The 13,967-nt window shown below is 39.8% G+C and overlaps 2 protein-coding genes across 2 annotated transcripts; one reads left to right on the top strand and one right to left on the bottom strand.

Annotated features, from left to right (window-relative positions):
* The first annotated feature begins 43 nt into the window (after window positions 1–43).
* Window positions 44–7,006, top strand: LOC113746306 (adhesion G-protein coupled receptor G5-like). The gene is made up of 12 exons (XM_027281360.1): window positions 44–107; window positions 1,603–1,868; window positions 2,643–2,829; window positions 2,916–2,961; window positions 3,214–3,316; window positions 4,258–4,380; window positions 4,511–4,627; window positions 5,848–5,890; window positions 5,999–6,105; window positions 6,348–6,463; window positions 6,552–6,811; window positions 6,903–7,006. Exons 1-12 carry the CDS (start codon window positions 44–46, stop codon window positions 7,004–7,006), a joined length of 1,536 nt encoding a protein of 511 aa, XP_027137161.1.
* A 1,961-nt stretch (window positions 7,007–8,967) lies between these two features.
* On the bottom strand, window positions 8,968–13,612 carry LOC104919880 (synapse-associated protein 1). The gene is made up of 9 exons (XM_010732000.3): window positions 13,274–13,612; window positions 12,849–12,967; window positions 12,590–12,656; window positions 11,384–11,457; window positions 10,718–10,857; window positions 10,396–10,559; window positions 10,157–10,206; window positions 9,888–10,044; window positions 8,968–9,740 (listed from the first exon to the last, which is right to left on the bottom strand). Exons 1-9 carry the CDS (start codon window positions 13,488–13,490, stop codon window positions 9,610–9,612), a joined length of 1,119 nt encoding a protein of 372 aa, XP_010730302.3. The 5' UTR covers window positions 13,491–13,612; the 3' UTR covers window positions 8,968–9,609.
* Between the last annotated feature and the right edge of the window lie 355 nt (window positions 13,613–13,967).

The following is a 13,967-nucleotide window of genomic DNA, read 5'->3' as shown; positions in this document are numbered from 1 at the left end:
TCCTCCTTTACAACTGAAATCTTTCTTTGCTTGATAGTTACCAATGGAGCCTGGACTAAACATAAAAGTGAAGGTTGTGTCCATCCTGATCATCATCCTTTCCACAGGTAAGATGACCACACGAGAACACCTTTTAGCTTATTGTAATACGTTGAAGCTCCACCGTTCCTGCTGCTGTATGTGGTGATGTTTAAGAGACATTCAGAAACAATATATAGTAGATACTTCAACACTTGTTTCCTCTGTGGGATAGATGATCTGGTTGGATTTTGGCACATTTGCTGTTCACATTTACATGTTTTTGAAGAAAACACATTGACTTTAAACTAAACTTAAAGTTTGTGTGCAAATATACATTTTAAATAAGTACAACGAATGACCTCATTATCATCGTGTGTTATGTTTAATATATCTGTGTAGCATTGGGGGAATTAGGAAACTTTTAATAAGTGCCTCTTAAAACAAGGAAATGCTTTTGCTACCAGTGCAAATTCCCTTACTGAAAACGGACTCAGGGTGAGTTTCTTTAAACGAGGCATTTTGACTGAAGTAAGGATCGGTAAAACTTTGAGGTTATGAAATGATTTTCAAATTATTTAAAATGATATCTTTGGTTATAAAACACCTTTTGTAAACCTGTGTAAAAGAAACTCCCCACACTGAAACATCAACGTTACACATGCTCACACATTTAAATTTGCGCAATCTAAACCTGTGTGCTCATTCAGTGTCACACGTATGACTCCGTTTTAGTGCAACGTCGAGTAACGCACTTGTGAATTGATAAAGACACATCTACATAAATCCATTAATGTTTAGCTCTTCTACTCATTGCACATTATTCACTGAAAGCAGTTCACACTGTCTCAAAGGAATATGTCGTTCTGAGATCATCATCAATGATTTCTACATAATCAAATGAACTGAACTTAATAAAAGCAGCATGCTTTTTAGAACTTTAATTTTTTATATAGTTTGTACCTGTACAATGTTTGTACGAATCATTGTGATAAATAGTTTTCTCTTGGTAGTTGTATTCAAATGCAAGTTTCCTCTGAGGATTCCCAAACTGATCCTGATCCAGGCCATGATTACTACAGCTTTAAACACTATAATGTCTGAAAATGTATGTATGTACACAGTCCAATGTGCCCTACCCCATCGTAGGGCACATTGCAATATTTTTATATTGTTACTTTACCTTAGAGTATTATTTATATCATGCCACTTTTACCTTCAGTAGGTTTTTTTTGCACATTGTCAGTTGTTTGCGGGTTGTTTGTTCTTTTGTGTAGGTGTTAATGTGTAGGTTATAAGATACTTCTGTCTGTTCTTTGTGTTTTTCCCTTTCTACTTTAATGCTGTAGTGTATATTACACTCTGCTGCTGTAATAAGTGAATTTCCCCATAAAGTACAATCTTATCTAAGATAATCTAAATGTCATATTTTTTCATAAAAATAATTTATAAAGTCTAAAATAGATTGTCACTTTTTGTGATATGTATTGCAGCACAACTCTGTATTTTAAAGAATTTTGTAACACTTAAAACCAGACATCACACCAGCTTTTGTTAATGCGTGCTTACCTTTGTCTCCTTCAGGTTCTAGTGAAAACGACCTGTACCTGAACTTTTGTGGCACCTGGCGTCATGGAAAGGGCTCCCTGACCCTCTCTGTCAACCTTTCCCCAGGCTGTGATAGGGTCTCAATCTCAGCCAATAAGACCTCTCTGTCCATCGATGGGAAGATCACGGCCCAGTGCAGGCGCTCTGACGTAGTCTCCCTTGAGCAGTATGGACTAGGTTCACAGGAGGACAGTTACTTCTGTCTGTACTGGGAGCCATTGCTGGACCAGTTGAAGCTGCAGGTAAATTTAAAAAAAGGATGGCGATGAGGATCTGTTGAGGAGTGTGTTTCTGTGATTTTATTACTTAGGATCAAAAACTAGTGAATCAAAAACTTTGATAATGCAGCCAAACATCAAGCAAGTGCAACGGCACAAGACATAACAGCCAGCTAAATAACTTAAAAGTCACACAGCAAGAAGCCCAGCACAGTGTCTTGCCAATGACTAAAAGTCAGTCCTAAATTTATCCTGTCAGGCAGCCGTTTACTCGGTCAGTCTCTCTGTTTCTCTTAGCTTCCTCTGTCAACATCCTCTTTGGTTTCCTTGTGTCTGTCATTATGTCCAAAGAGGCTGCTGAGTCCGGTGACACTGACTGCTTGTCCGGATCTGGCACGACACAGGCTTCACTCACCATTCGCATTCCCCTGCCTGTAAACCTCTGCTTCCCAGTGGTCCAGTATACCTGTGGTGCAAACAGTCTGAGCTCACACTTCAGCAGTCTGGATAATAAACGGATCTAACATTAGCAAATATAATTCACAGCACTTTACTTCATTGTTTGTCAGGAAACAAGTTAATGTAACATTTTCTCCATAAAATATAATCCAGTAACTTAGTGCCATAATGTCTTACGTGTGTCTGAAGGGCAAAGTGCAAAAACAGGCTACAAGGTGCATTCACCTGATTATAGATTAGTTTAGCATCAAAATGATTTGAAGTCTGATATTTTATGGTTGAAAAGTCACACAATGCATCTTTAATGTTCATTTTTGTTTGTCTTTTTTTGTTGTACAGGTCGCAGGAAAGAACCTCACTCTGTGCTGGCCTGCCAGCATACAGGGCTCCTGCTGCACTGATCTGTCTCATGGCAGTACCACACCCTACGCATCCTATGGCATCTTCGGTGGATCAGTCAGAAATGATATGCTCAGTGATAAAATAATGACGGCCTTCGAGTTCAGTGGAGAGTCCACTGACTGCAGTAAGAAAGATTCAATGTGGGCCACAGTTTAACAGAGTTTGTGTGTGATCGTTTGTAGTTTTGTAAAATTGTCCTTTTATTTTCAGAAAAGTTGTGTGATCAACTGAACCAGGGATCCACCCAAGTCAACATGTAATTTCCTCTTTTTTCACATTTGTTGTCAAAGTCGTATGTTCATGTCAACATCCTCCTTCTCATATGACTTTGTCTTAATTGCCAAGCTTACTGTCAGGAAGTGCATACAGTTTACTACAAACAGGAAGCTAAGCTTTATACTGTGTTAAGGTGGGGTTACAAAAATAACCATACCTTTTTGTTTCAAACACTGTTTAAAACCACAGTCTACATAATGTCATGATGGTGTATGTTAATGTGTGTATGCAGGGTTGAGAACCCTTTGGCTGCAGGGTATGTTAAGCACCCCTGTGCTCGCAGCTCTGAGGTTGTGATGAAGAAGGATTTCAGAGGCTTCAATGTGACATCACCTGTAAGTTAAAAGTTGACTTTTTATCATAAAATCACAACATGAGATCAATTAAGTGACAGTTCTAGATCTTTTTAACATGATCTTCCTCAGCACATTTTTTTTTCTGAAAACTAATGACTTCTCCTCTCTGTTGTCTAATCCCAACATCAATTTAGTAGCTGTTCTGAAGCTTTCAGTCATCATATCAACATTTGAACTGCTGCTTATTGTGTCAAGAGGAAAACGTTGAACCTGAGAACTGGGACTGACTTGTCTCACGTCATGTACTCACGTACACTGCTGTCTACACAGACCACATCAGCAAAATTGTGACCACACTGGTTTCTCATCTCAGTTGAAGATGAGAAACCAGTGAAGCACATTTCCTGTGTGACAGAAACAAATAAATAATAAATTAATTTATTATTAAGTTAAGTTAAAATTTAAATTAAGTTATTTATGTTCCTATGTCTGTTTAGAACAATGACATGAAAAGGAAGCATAGGTGATCTTTTATAAAACTGATTATGTCTTAGTGGTTTGATGAGTAAAATAGTTACTACAATTATGTATGAAGTCTCTCATTTCAGATGCAAAGTAATCAGTTGTCCATTTATTGACTTGAATGTGAATTGACCCAAACAATGGTGTATCCTCTCTTACAGCGAACCTTTTAATGAAGTTTTATAACTAGGTTCAGGAACAAGGACCGGGCCTTGATCTTATCCCATTTCCGTTTCACATGTACTTAAACACCTTATCCGTTCACTCCCCTAACCCTAACCCTCATGCTTCATACCTTTGACCCTCACCGGTTAATACCTCCGACCATCCATCCCTTCTTCCCTCCTACAGGTTATCATCTTGGCGCATTCTTTCCATCGCTTGCAATAAACCTGTCTAAACTTAATCTATATTGCCGTGGTCCTTGTTAGTGAATCTGTATATGTTCTCTTCTCCAGGCTGCTAAAGGTGAACCTGCAGACCCCCTTATTACTGTCCACATCCCGTCTGCTTTAAAACAAGCTGCAAAAAATACCAGCAAAGTAGCCTTCAGTTTCTTTAAGAACAACTCCCTGTTCCAGGTACGGCTCTGTTTGCCCTTCCTCGATACACGATACACCATTTGCTCTGACTGAAACACTTCTTCTGTGTGTGAAAGGCGGTATCATGTAAAGGGACAGGTAAAGATGTGTGTGTGTCTTTGTCTTTCAGGACGGTCTCGAGAAAGTCAAGATTCTTAATGATGTCGTGAAAATCAATGTGGAGAACGAGATCATCGCTGATCTGCCTGAGCCAATTAGGATTGGCTTTCACCATGATGTCGTACCTGTAAGTTTCTGTGCCTTTTTGGCCTGTCAGTGTGATCAATGTCCACTTTATATCGTCTACATCTATACTTTCAAATCTTATTCGTAAATCAATCTTTAAAAATGTGTTTGTGAAACCAGGTGAACACCTGAGAAAAAGTCTCCCTAAGTAAATTATTTTTGATGTTGTTTGAAGTGAACTGAATTATTTGGCTTGCTAATTAAGGGGAAATATTTTGAAATATACTGCTTCTTAAAACATAGGAAAAAACATAGTCAAATAGGATATTTCTTCTGAAATGTTGCAGAACCCAGCTTATTTCTCTAAAACTGATTATTATGTGCATCTTAGTTAACACATTAACTTCGTAAACTGTCGGTGTAGGAGCTATTTGTGAAGTTAGTCTAAGTTGTGTTTAGTTGTAAATTTAATTAGCTAATTATGAGTAAGTTTGTTTGATTAATTTAAGTGTTTGCTTTATTTAGATTAGATTTTTTGCTAATAGTCCTTGTTATTTGTTTATTTATTATTTGTTTGGGATATTTAGATTTGCAGGGTTGGTATTTTGGTTTATTTTTTGGTAAATGGGTCACACTGGGCACTTGAGGTTATTTAGATAGTCAGGCACCTCGAGTACCAGCATGCACCTGGGTGGGCCTATGGTTTTTTACCAGCGCAAGGGAGGCAGCATCAGCCATGGTTTTCTTTGTTTGTTTGTTTTATTATTTTGAAATAAATCATCACAAAACTGAATCCTTCAGTTTGGACATTCATCTTCTTTTGCCTGTGTTAAACCACATCCCCATGGTGCATCAGTGGCCTTTTGATTTTGTTTGGTTTAAAGTTTAATTAGTTTTTTATGTACAAATGGCCACTACAGTCGGTTTGCTGCATACACTGTTGAAAAAACCCCAAAGAGGCTTATTTCAGTTATATGGCATCTGCGTCAACAAGAACACAAGAAAACCACTTGTAGGTTTCTTTTCTTACACCATGTCTTGCAGAAACAGACCATCTGTTGCTTCCTCTCTGCAGTGCACACATGTAGATACTGTATGCAGAATGATAAATGACCTCTATTTTTTATTATTTTTATTGCTGGTGACACAGCAAATTTTGCATGTAGGATGTTAAGTAATTGACAGTGGCTGCTGAATCAAAGGATGCATGTTACTTCAACGTGCCTGAAACTTTGTCAGTATGATTACAAATGTCACATCTCTTTCGCCTCTTTATTTCAGAAAACGCATGCAAGGGAATGTGTATCATGGGACACCAGGAAAGGTTAGAACAAAGCTTATAACAATATTCAAATATATATATATATTTGTATTTGCTGTAACTCCCATAGATGATAACCGGGGATGTTTAATCTGTAGTTTATTTGTTCAGATCCTTTGCAGGTGAAATGGTCTGTGCACGGATGTAAGACACATCAACATGGACCAAACTACACTGAGTGCATCTGTAACCATCTGACTTACTTCTCTGTACTTGTGGTGAGACATGCAGCAGACACAGTGCTATCTCTGAAACCAGAAACCAAATGAGAGAACGTTAAATGTTTGTACTCCACACCACTAATATTAAGAAAAAACACATATACATGATTTTACACACATACCAGACGATGTTACATGTATCAGTTTATAGTGATTAAATACACAGGAACATATACACTCTTATATTTTGATGTATGAATACTCTGTTGCTTTGCGCATTGCTTTGTTTCCTGTGACAGCAACTGGAGCCTCGCCCAGTGTGCCACCTGTTGGTGCTCACCTCCATTACATCTCTGGGCTGTGCTGTGTCTGTGATCAGCTGTATTGCTCTCATCATTTTTCTCTGCAAGAAGAGGTAAAGCAGTGTTTTGAGGGCTTATGCAGTTTATCAAAAAAGAGTTTTAACAATAAACCAACTGATTTCCATTGTTCTCTCCTTGTAGCAGGCGATCTAAGGAGCAGTCCACTCCTATCCACTTGGGCTTGGCTATCTCTCTTGCTCTGCTCAATCTGCTCTTCTTCTTCACTGGGGTCCTGGCCAACGTCGAAGAGAGTGTGTGCACCTGGGTGGGAGCAGCCCTCCACTACACCTTGCTCAGCTCCTTCACCTGGATGGGTATAGAAGTTTTCCACACCTTCTGGTTGATCTACATGGTTTTCAGCCCCTTTCCAAAGGCCTATGTGTGGAACCTGCTGGGTTTTGGTGAGTTTGTGTGAAGTTATATTTCCAAAATAAAATCTACTTCCTGGTACATTAAGGTAAAGATGATATTAACAAATGTTTTTTTTTCCAGTTCTTCCTGCTGTTCCTGTTTTCATCCTGCTGAGAATAGGTGATGTTTATGGAGTGAGAGAGGTGCAGGCATGCAATGACCTATACAATCCTTATCTGATGTAAGTAACATTAGATATTTTCAAAATAAAATACAAGCACAGTAGATCACACCTCCTCTGCAGCAGAGGAGTGGTGCAATGTCAGTTTTCCTTCTCTGAGTGTATTTGATGTTTCCAGGTGCGGGATGACTACCAACCACAAGGCCTTGCTGGCCCACTACTTCACCAATATGACAGTCCGGGTCATCCTGGTGTTCTCGGGCCCTGTGATGCTCTTCTTGGTCTACAGGGAGAAACGGACCAGGAATGTTTGGAAGCAGAACCGAGTGGCGTTTCTCAGCACCTGGAGCCTCAGCTGCCTCTTTGGGATAATTTGGTGTCTGGACTTCCTGGACTCAGAGTTCGTTCTCTTTGTCTCCTGCATCTTCACCTCTTTTCAAGGTCTGTGTTGGCGGTATACTGTGATGATTCAGGTCCAGAAATAACCATCTAGCCTATTTCTCTGTACTCATAGTCAGACACGCAGCACTCGGTTCTGCCTCCAATTATCACTTAAATAGACAACGTGAAACACAAAACATGAAAAAATGTACGGTTAGTGGGTAACTTTATTTTCCAAAATGTAAACCATGGCGACATATACTTCCTGTTTCTTGTTTTTCTGTACACAGAAGATTTGCATAAAATCAGTTAGTGAAATTGCCCAGATGTATTTGCTGCAAAATTGAGCTATCACGTGCAACACACAAAAAAGTCAGTAAGTCGTGGTCAAACTAATTATCAATGTTTAATCAAATTTGGTCTGTTTTCATCATTTCCAATTTTGGATTCCCAGTTGATTATGTAAAGAACAAATGATACGCAGATTAGTATTGTATATTATTTTAATTAGAGGAAATACTTTTAACCTTTGGTTAGTTTTAGGTTTAGAAACAGGGGAAGTTAACTTGTCCCGTTGGAACATTGTTTGTCCTGTTCTAAGTTTCTGCAGTCGCACAAAGTAAATAAACATTTTTGGAGTCTGTCTTCAATTGTGTCTCTACCATCAATTTATTGGATAGGCTTTAGACCCAGTGAACCTGAAAAAGAGAAAACAAATGAGTTACTGATCCTTTTGTTTTGGTCTGTTCCCCCAGGCTTCATCCTGATGCTGTCACTCTGCATAGTGAAATGGATCCAGAAAGAGGCTGGTGGCTCTGGTCAACACATGCCACAGGAGGAGAATTAGATGGAAGAAGAATCAAAGCTGCAGCAGTCATGCTTTTTATGTAAAAATAAACAAACAAAAACAGTCTGCTTATTAAAGTTCCACCACTGACACTGCAGACTTACAGTTTCCTCAGCTGAAATTCACCTGTAGTTACTGCTGGGAAATACAGGCATAAAGCCGTTTGGAGGGTCTTCTGTACTGTTGTTCTTGCATTGAATATAATATGAAATTTCCATAAAATGTTACTTAGTTTGTCAGTTTACTAAATGATAGAAAATGGTCGCTTAAGAAAAAAAGTGTGTGTAAAGTGTACATTTTATCATGTGCTGTGGAGTTCTGGTGTCATTTTGATGTTTGTTGTATGTCTTTACCATAATGGAAGTAAGTCTTTATTGTGTCATCCTTGATGTTTAGATGTGTATAATTTAATGTCCTTCACATGATAGCAAATCAAATAAACTAAAATAGAAATAGTCCAATTTATATTGAAATCTATTAAATACTCTGCTTTGTTTTTTTATCTGTAAATGTACTACATTTTTAGTGCCAGGGTACTTTGGGTACTTCATGAACCCATGCCAGCACATTATTGTGTTTGTGCTCTGCAGAATTCATTTTTTTTGCTTGTGTGTGTGTAATTCTGTTTAACCATCTCTTACACCTCACAACATAACTAACATGAACTGGTACAAAAAAATAATTTCTGTCATGTTTTGGTTTCCGAAAACAGCTTTATAACATTGTTTCTATCATTTCAAAACCTAGGACCCCTGGGCTTTGTGTCCACCTTAAACACAGTGTATAATATCCATTGATAATAGATACATATTTATTAAAATATGACACATAACAGAAACAACATAACAGAAAATGGAGATTATTTCAGTTGCAGAGAAACAAAGCATAGCAGACATCCACAAAATGCAAATACAAAATGTAAAAGAACAAACAGAAAGGTAAGGGAGAATTTGAAATATAGTGTTAGAATCCTCTTTATTTACATAAATGTATCTTTACATTTGACTTTACTGTACTGTGACTATACTTTACTGTACAAACCACCAGAAAGCTGCAGTGGAAACAAAGATAAAATTCAATGCGATTTCAAAGACGCCTCCCTCTATTATAAAACTCATTGTACTTTACTGGATTGCCCTCTAGAGGCTTTTGAGGGTAAGGAAAAGCAAATGACTAAAACTAAAATCAGGAAGAAGCAAGGAAGCAGCACTTTACTAATACGCCTGAAAAATAACCGCTGTATGCAGCAGATGTGACACACTCTTGCTATTAATGGATCTACACCTTCATCTGGTACAGGAGAATGTTTACAAGACAGTAATCACAGTTGGGTGGGGCAGAGGACCTGGAAATTCATCCCCTTGTGCGTCACTGGTCACTATTCATTAATTCTGGGCTGGATCACTATAGACGAGAAGACAGACACACACAGTAGTTGTCTAGCTTTCGTCGGCCTGCAGCATCTTCTCGATCTCTTGATCCCATTGGTCGTCTTTGTTGTCTGACTCAGTCACTACCTCGTACTCCTGTAGCTCCTGCTGCAACTCCTTCTCCCAGTCTGCTGACTCATCTGAATGTAGAATGAAGGGAGGATTTATGAGCAAGACGGTCACTTACTCTGCAATGCAATCAGTGGTGGAATGTATGTATGTATTTTTGTTTTGAACAAAAGACAAGCTATCAGAGAACTTTTAATGAAAACATTTATACAACTCACCATCAGGAGAGGGGACGCTGTCCTTCTTATCCAACACCAGCTGCTCCATCTCTTTTCTCAGGTCCTCCTGGTTGATTGCCGTTGAGTCAAAAGCGTCACTCACAAATTCAGACACCCCAGGACTTGTTGAAATCTCCTCCTCTTCTTCTTGAGGAGGCTGTGAGTCACATCAACAGGACAGAAACTCAGTGAAACACACTTTAAGATTTACACTGATTGTTGTTGTTGTTGTTGTTGGATAATGTCAAGCCACACACATACACACTTACCGTCTTTATGTCGCTGATGGAAACTGGTGGAGTTTTTGGTCTGACATTGTCTATAAAAAGCCAAATATATGAATAAATACAGAGTTGTTACGTGTAGCGTTTGCTTGATTTGTAGTAGAGGTGTAGCTGAAGTGTTATTAACAGCAATGAGACGCTGAATGATAAGAAGACTTAATCCTTCCTTCCAAACATAGTTTAAACAAAATGAGTGAAAACAGGTGCACAGGTAAAAGTCTGACCTGTTAAGACGACATCCTCGGGTGAAACGCTGGTCCCTCTGTCGTCACCGTCCTTCTGCTGCTGCTGCTGCTGCTGCTGGGCTGCCAATGCTGTGAGTTGAGCTGATTGCTTGATCAGAGACACTCGGTAGAAATAATTCCTCCAGAAAACCTCCTCCTTCACACTGTCCGAAACAAACACATTTTAGAATATTTGAATATCTTGTTGATCCCACAGGTAGCTTACTGTTGTCCAGTTAACAGACTTGCAGAAACAATGTACAATACATACTGTACACACACACAAACACAACAACACAAATGATGCTGGAAGACTACTGACTGTTTAGGAACCAGGTCAAAGCGCATGCGATTGAGGAGCTGGTCTTCCTCTAGCATCACTGACGCCAGAGGATACATCTGCTCCATGTCGAAGTGAAACTGAACACCAGCTGGAGGGTCTCGCAAGAAATTTCTCTTGTCCTAGAATCAGAGAGCTCAGTTTAAACATAAAGTGCAAGAGGTTTGGTTGCACAGCACACATTTTGACTTGTCAAAGCCAGAAAAACTGGGATGGACTTATATAATAATGGTAATGTTGGCTCAGTTTGATTAAGTGTCCCAGTAACGGTTACAGTAAACCAGTATGCACAGAATCGCATCAGAATGCATCAGTACAGATCAGAGGTCAGTCAAAAGTTGGTTCTTTCTAAGCGGTGGTCCTTATGAGAACCAGTTCATCATAGTGTTTCATGTTTTTTTTACTGCACTTGAAGACACATTCAAAGGTATAGAACTTTTCTGGACTGACTGACCTTCATGTCTTAAGTAATGATGGATTTTACTTTCATGTATGTTATACCATAGTCTTAATGTTTTCTACAATCTACAATGTAGAAAATAATAAACTCACTGAGAAGGTGTGTCCAGACTTTTGACTGGTACTGTACTGTAAGATGTCACCAACATGTTGACACATTCATATATAGTGTTGGATATGTTTACTTACTGCTGACAGAGCGAGGATCTGTTGCTGGATCATCTCCTCCTCGTTATAGCCAACCCAGGGAGGCACTGCTGCTTCTATACACAAACATTATACACACAGGCACACCTTCAGTCGTGTACTGTGTAAAAACAACACTCTAGACCAGGGGTCGGCAAATAAGTTTGGACCCGGGCCAATTTTTTTCCTGACAATTCCATCGCGGGACATGATATTTGAGCCGACCTTGTTTGTTTTTGTTTTTTATTTATTTAATGAAACATATTTGTCCATTGCATGAGGGCCACAGGACACTTTTATTTTCCACAGGTTACAGCGCACGCACGTGCCAATTAGTGTTCCAACCTGTGCGTCAAGTAAAGAGGCTGCGAGGATGTTCTGGCTGCTGTTTTGTCACGTTACTTATCAGCCAGCGGGCCAGATATAATTGATGGCGACCCCTGCTCTAGACCATCAGAGAAAAATTGGCTTCAGAGACTAGTCTTCTATCTCAGATGCATACAAGTAAATACCTGTATCTGTGACAATAGAAGCTGTTTGGCAGGCAAGTTATATGATAGAAGTTATTATACTGACAAGGACATGTTAACGCAGCAATAAGTACTGTGACAGTACTCGGGGGATACATTTAGCATGTCTAGTTGTTGGTAGTGCTGGGAGAGGAGGTACTCTCTGAAGAGCCGGGTTTTTAAAGATCGAGAGGGACATTCCTGCTCTGGTAGGAACTGGTAGTGCATTTCACCAACAGGGAACAACAGACGAGAAGAGTCTGGATTGCCTCCAGCAAACAGGTGACAGGTGTTGTTTATTGCAGGAGCGCCATTTCTGTGCTGGGACTTCATTAACTGGTGTCTACTGTAGGTAATACACTGACTGCGTGTGATAAGTACCTCATACAGCTTCACTTCAGAATACACAAACTAACTTTCAACATGCCAATAAAGGTGTATTCTGCTGACTACACAGTATGTCTGTGTTTGGATTTAGCTGTAGCCTCTCCATAATATAAGATATCACTTGACTTTCCACTGTTTCACCATTTTCCCATCCAAGACCTAGAATTCTTAGTGTTTTCCATAATAATAAATGCGACTTAATTGGAAACTTGTTCGCCCTTCAAAGCAACAAGAAACTTCGTATTTCCACTCAAATGGATTTTCCATTTGAGTGGAAATACGAAGTTTCTTGTTTTTTACTTTCTGATTTTACCTGATTTCTTTGCCTTCTTCTCTTGGACGAACTTCTCTTGCTCCTTCTGGAAGTCTCCTAGAAAAGTCTGCAAATACAAACATGAATGGAGGCGCACGTTAAAAGGAGGACAGGAATATTGCCATGTCATGATTGTGTTATGTCTTGTCAAGCGTGCACTTGACAACATGTAGCGGTGCGCGTGTTGTTCCACATTTCAAACCAGCGTCGTCCTCCAAATGCAGCCAAACTTGTCAGACAAGCCAAAAGCACAACATGCCTTATCGATGATGCCGTCGATTTTCCCCTCTTCCACAGTCTTCTTGATGGTCTGAGCTGTCCCTACCACCGACTCGGAGATCTTCTTTGTGGCAGTGGAGGCAAAACTGAAGATGTAATCTGAGACGAGAAGACAGCATCATTATGTGGGATTTGTCCACAGCAACACTGCTGCAGCAACACAGTGCAAATAGGCTTTAAAATGATGAGACTGAAGACGAAACCTTGGAGATAATAAAGAATAGAGTGTGAGACATTTGCACCATGATCTACAATATGCTGATTGGATGAGTTTATGGTGAATTTCTATTGACAGACTGACGTCAGGCTGAGTAAACACATGCTCTGGACACTGAGGAGCTGCATAAATTTAAGTTATTTGGCAAAAACAACGACAGCAAAAGGGAAACTAGTGTGTTTTCTCACCACCAAGCCCTTGGCCCTGCTCAGGGTTTTCCTGGTTGGCCTCTGGTCCTCCATCCTGATCAGCTGGTTGCTGTTTGTTTACCTCGTTTTGTGCCTCCACCACCTTTTCTTCTTCTTCTTCGTCCTGCTGCTCCACATTCAGGTTTTCTGTGTCATCCGGTGACTTCGTGTACGCCGGGTTCTCCAAACCCAGCCACGTCCCCAAACCTTTAAACATACCGACCCTACTAATTAAAGACGAACAATGAGACAAGCAAACAAGCTGGACTGAGTCTGAGGGTTTCTGTTTATGCAACCAGGAACTACACCGACCTCTTCTTCTTCTTCTTTTCGTTTGATGGCTGATTGCTGTCAGCGTCACCTCGTGTGCGGGAGTGTGCAGCGCACGCTGTGCGCCACTGCCACCCAGTGGGAAAAACATGGATAGATAGATAGATAGATAGATAGTGTTAGAAGGCTAAAAGAATGTCACATGTCCCAGCATCAGTAGTCTTACTACACTGTACTCATCTTACTACACTGTACTCATGATGAATCAAATGTTTTATTTTACTGGAACAGGGACTGCCCCTGTCCAGTCACATGTCATGTAAACTTCTATAAATAAAGGAACAAGGAACTGCTCTGTGCCTCTCTGCTATCTGTAGCTTAGATGTTGCAGTGGCAGGGTGCCCTTTGTACAAAGTAAAGCTCT

This window comes from Larimichthys crocea, chromosome VIII, assembly GCF_000972845.2.
Source record: "Larimichthys crocea isolate SSNF chromosome VIII, L_crocea_2.0, whole genome shotgun sequence".
Lineage (NCBI taxonomy): Eukaryota > Metazoa > Chordata > Actinopteri > Sciaenidae > Larimichthys > Larimichthys crocea.
Note: the sequence above shows the minus strand (reverse complement) of the source record. Positions and strands in the feature narration are given on the sequence as shown.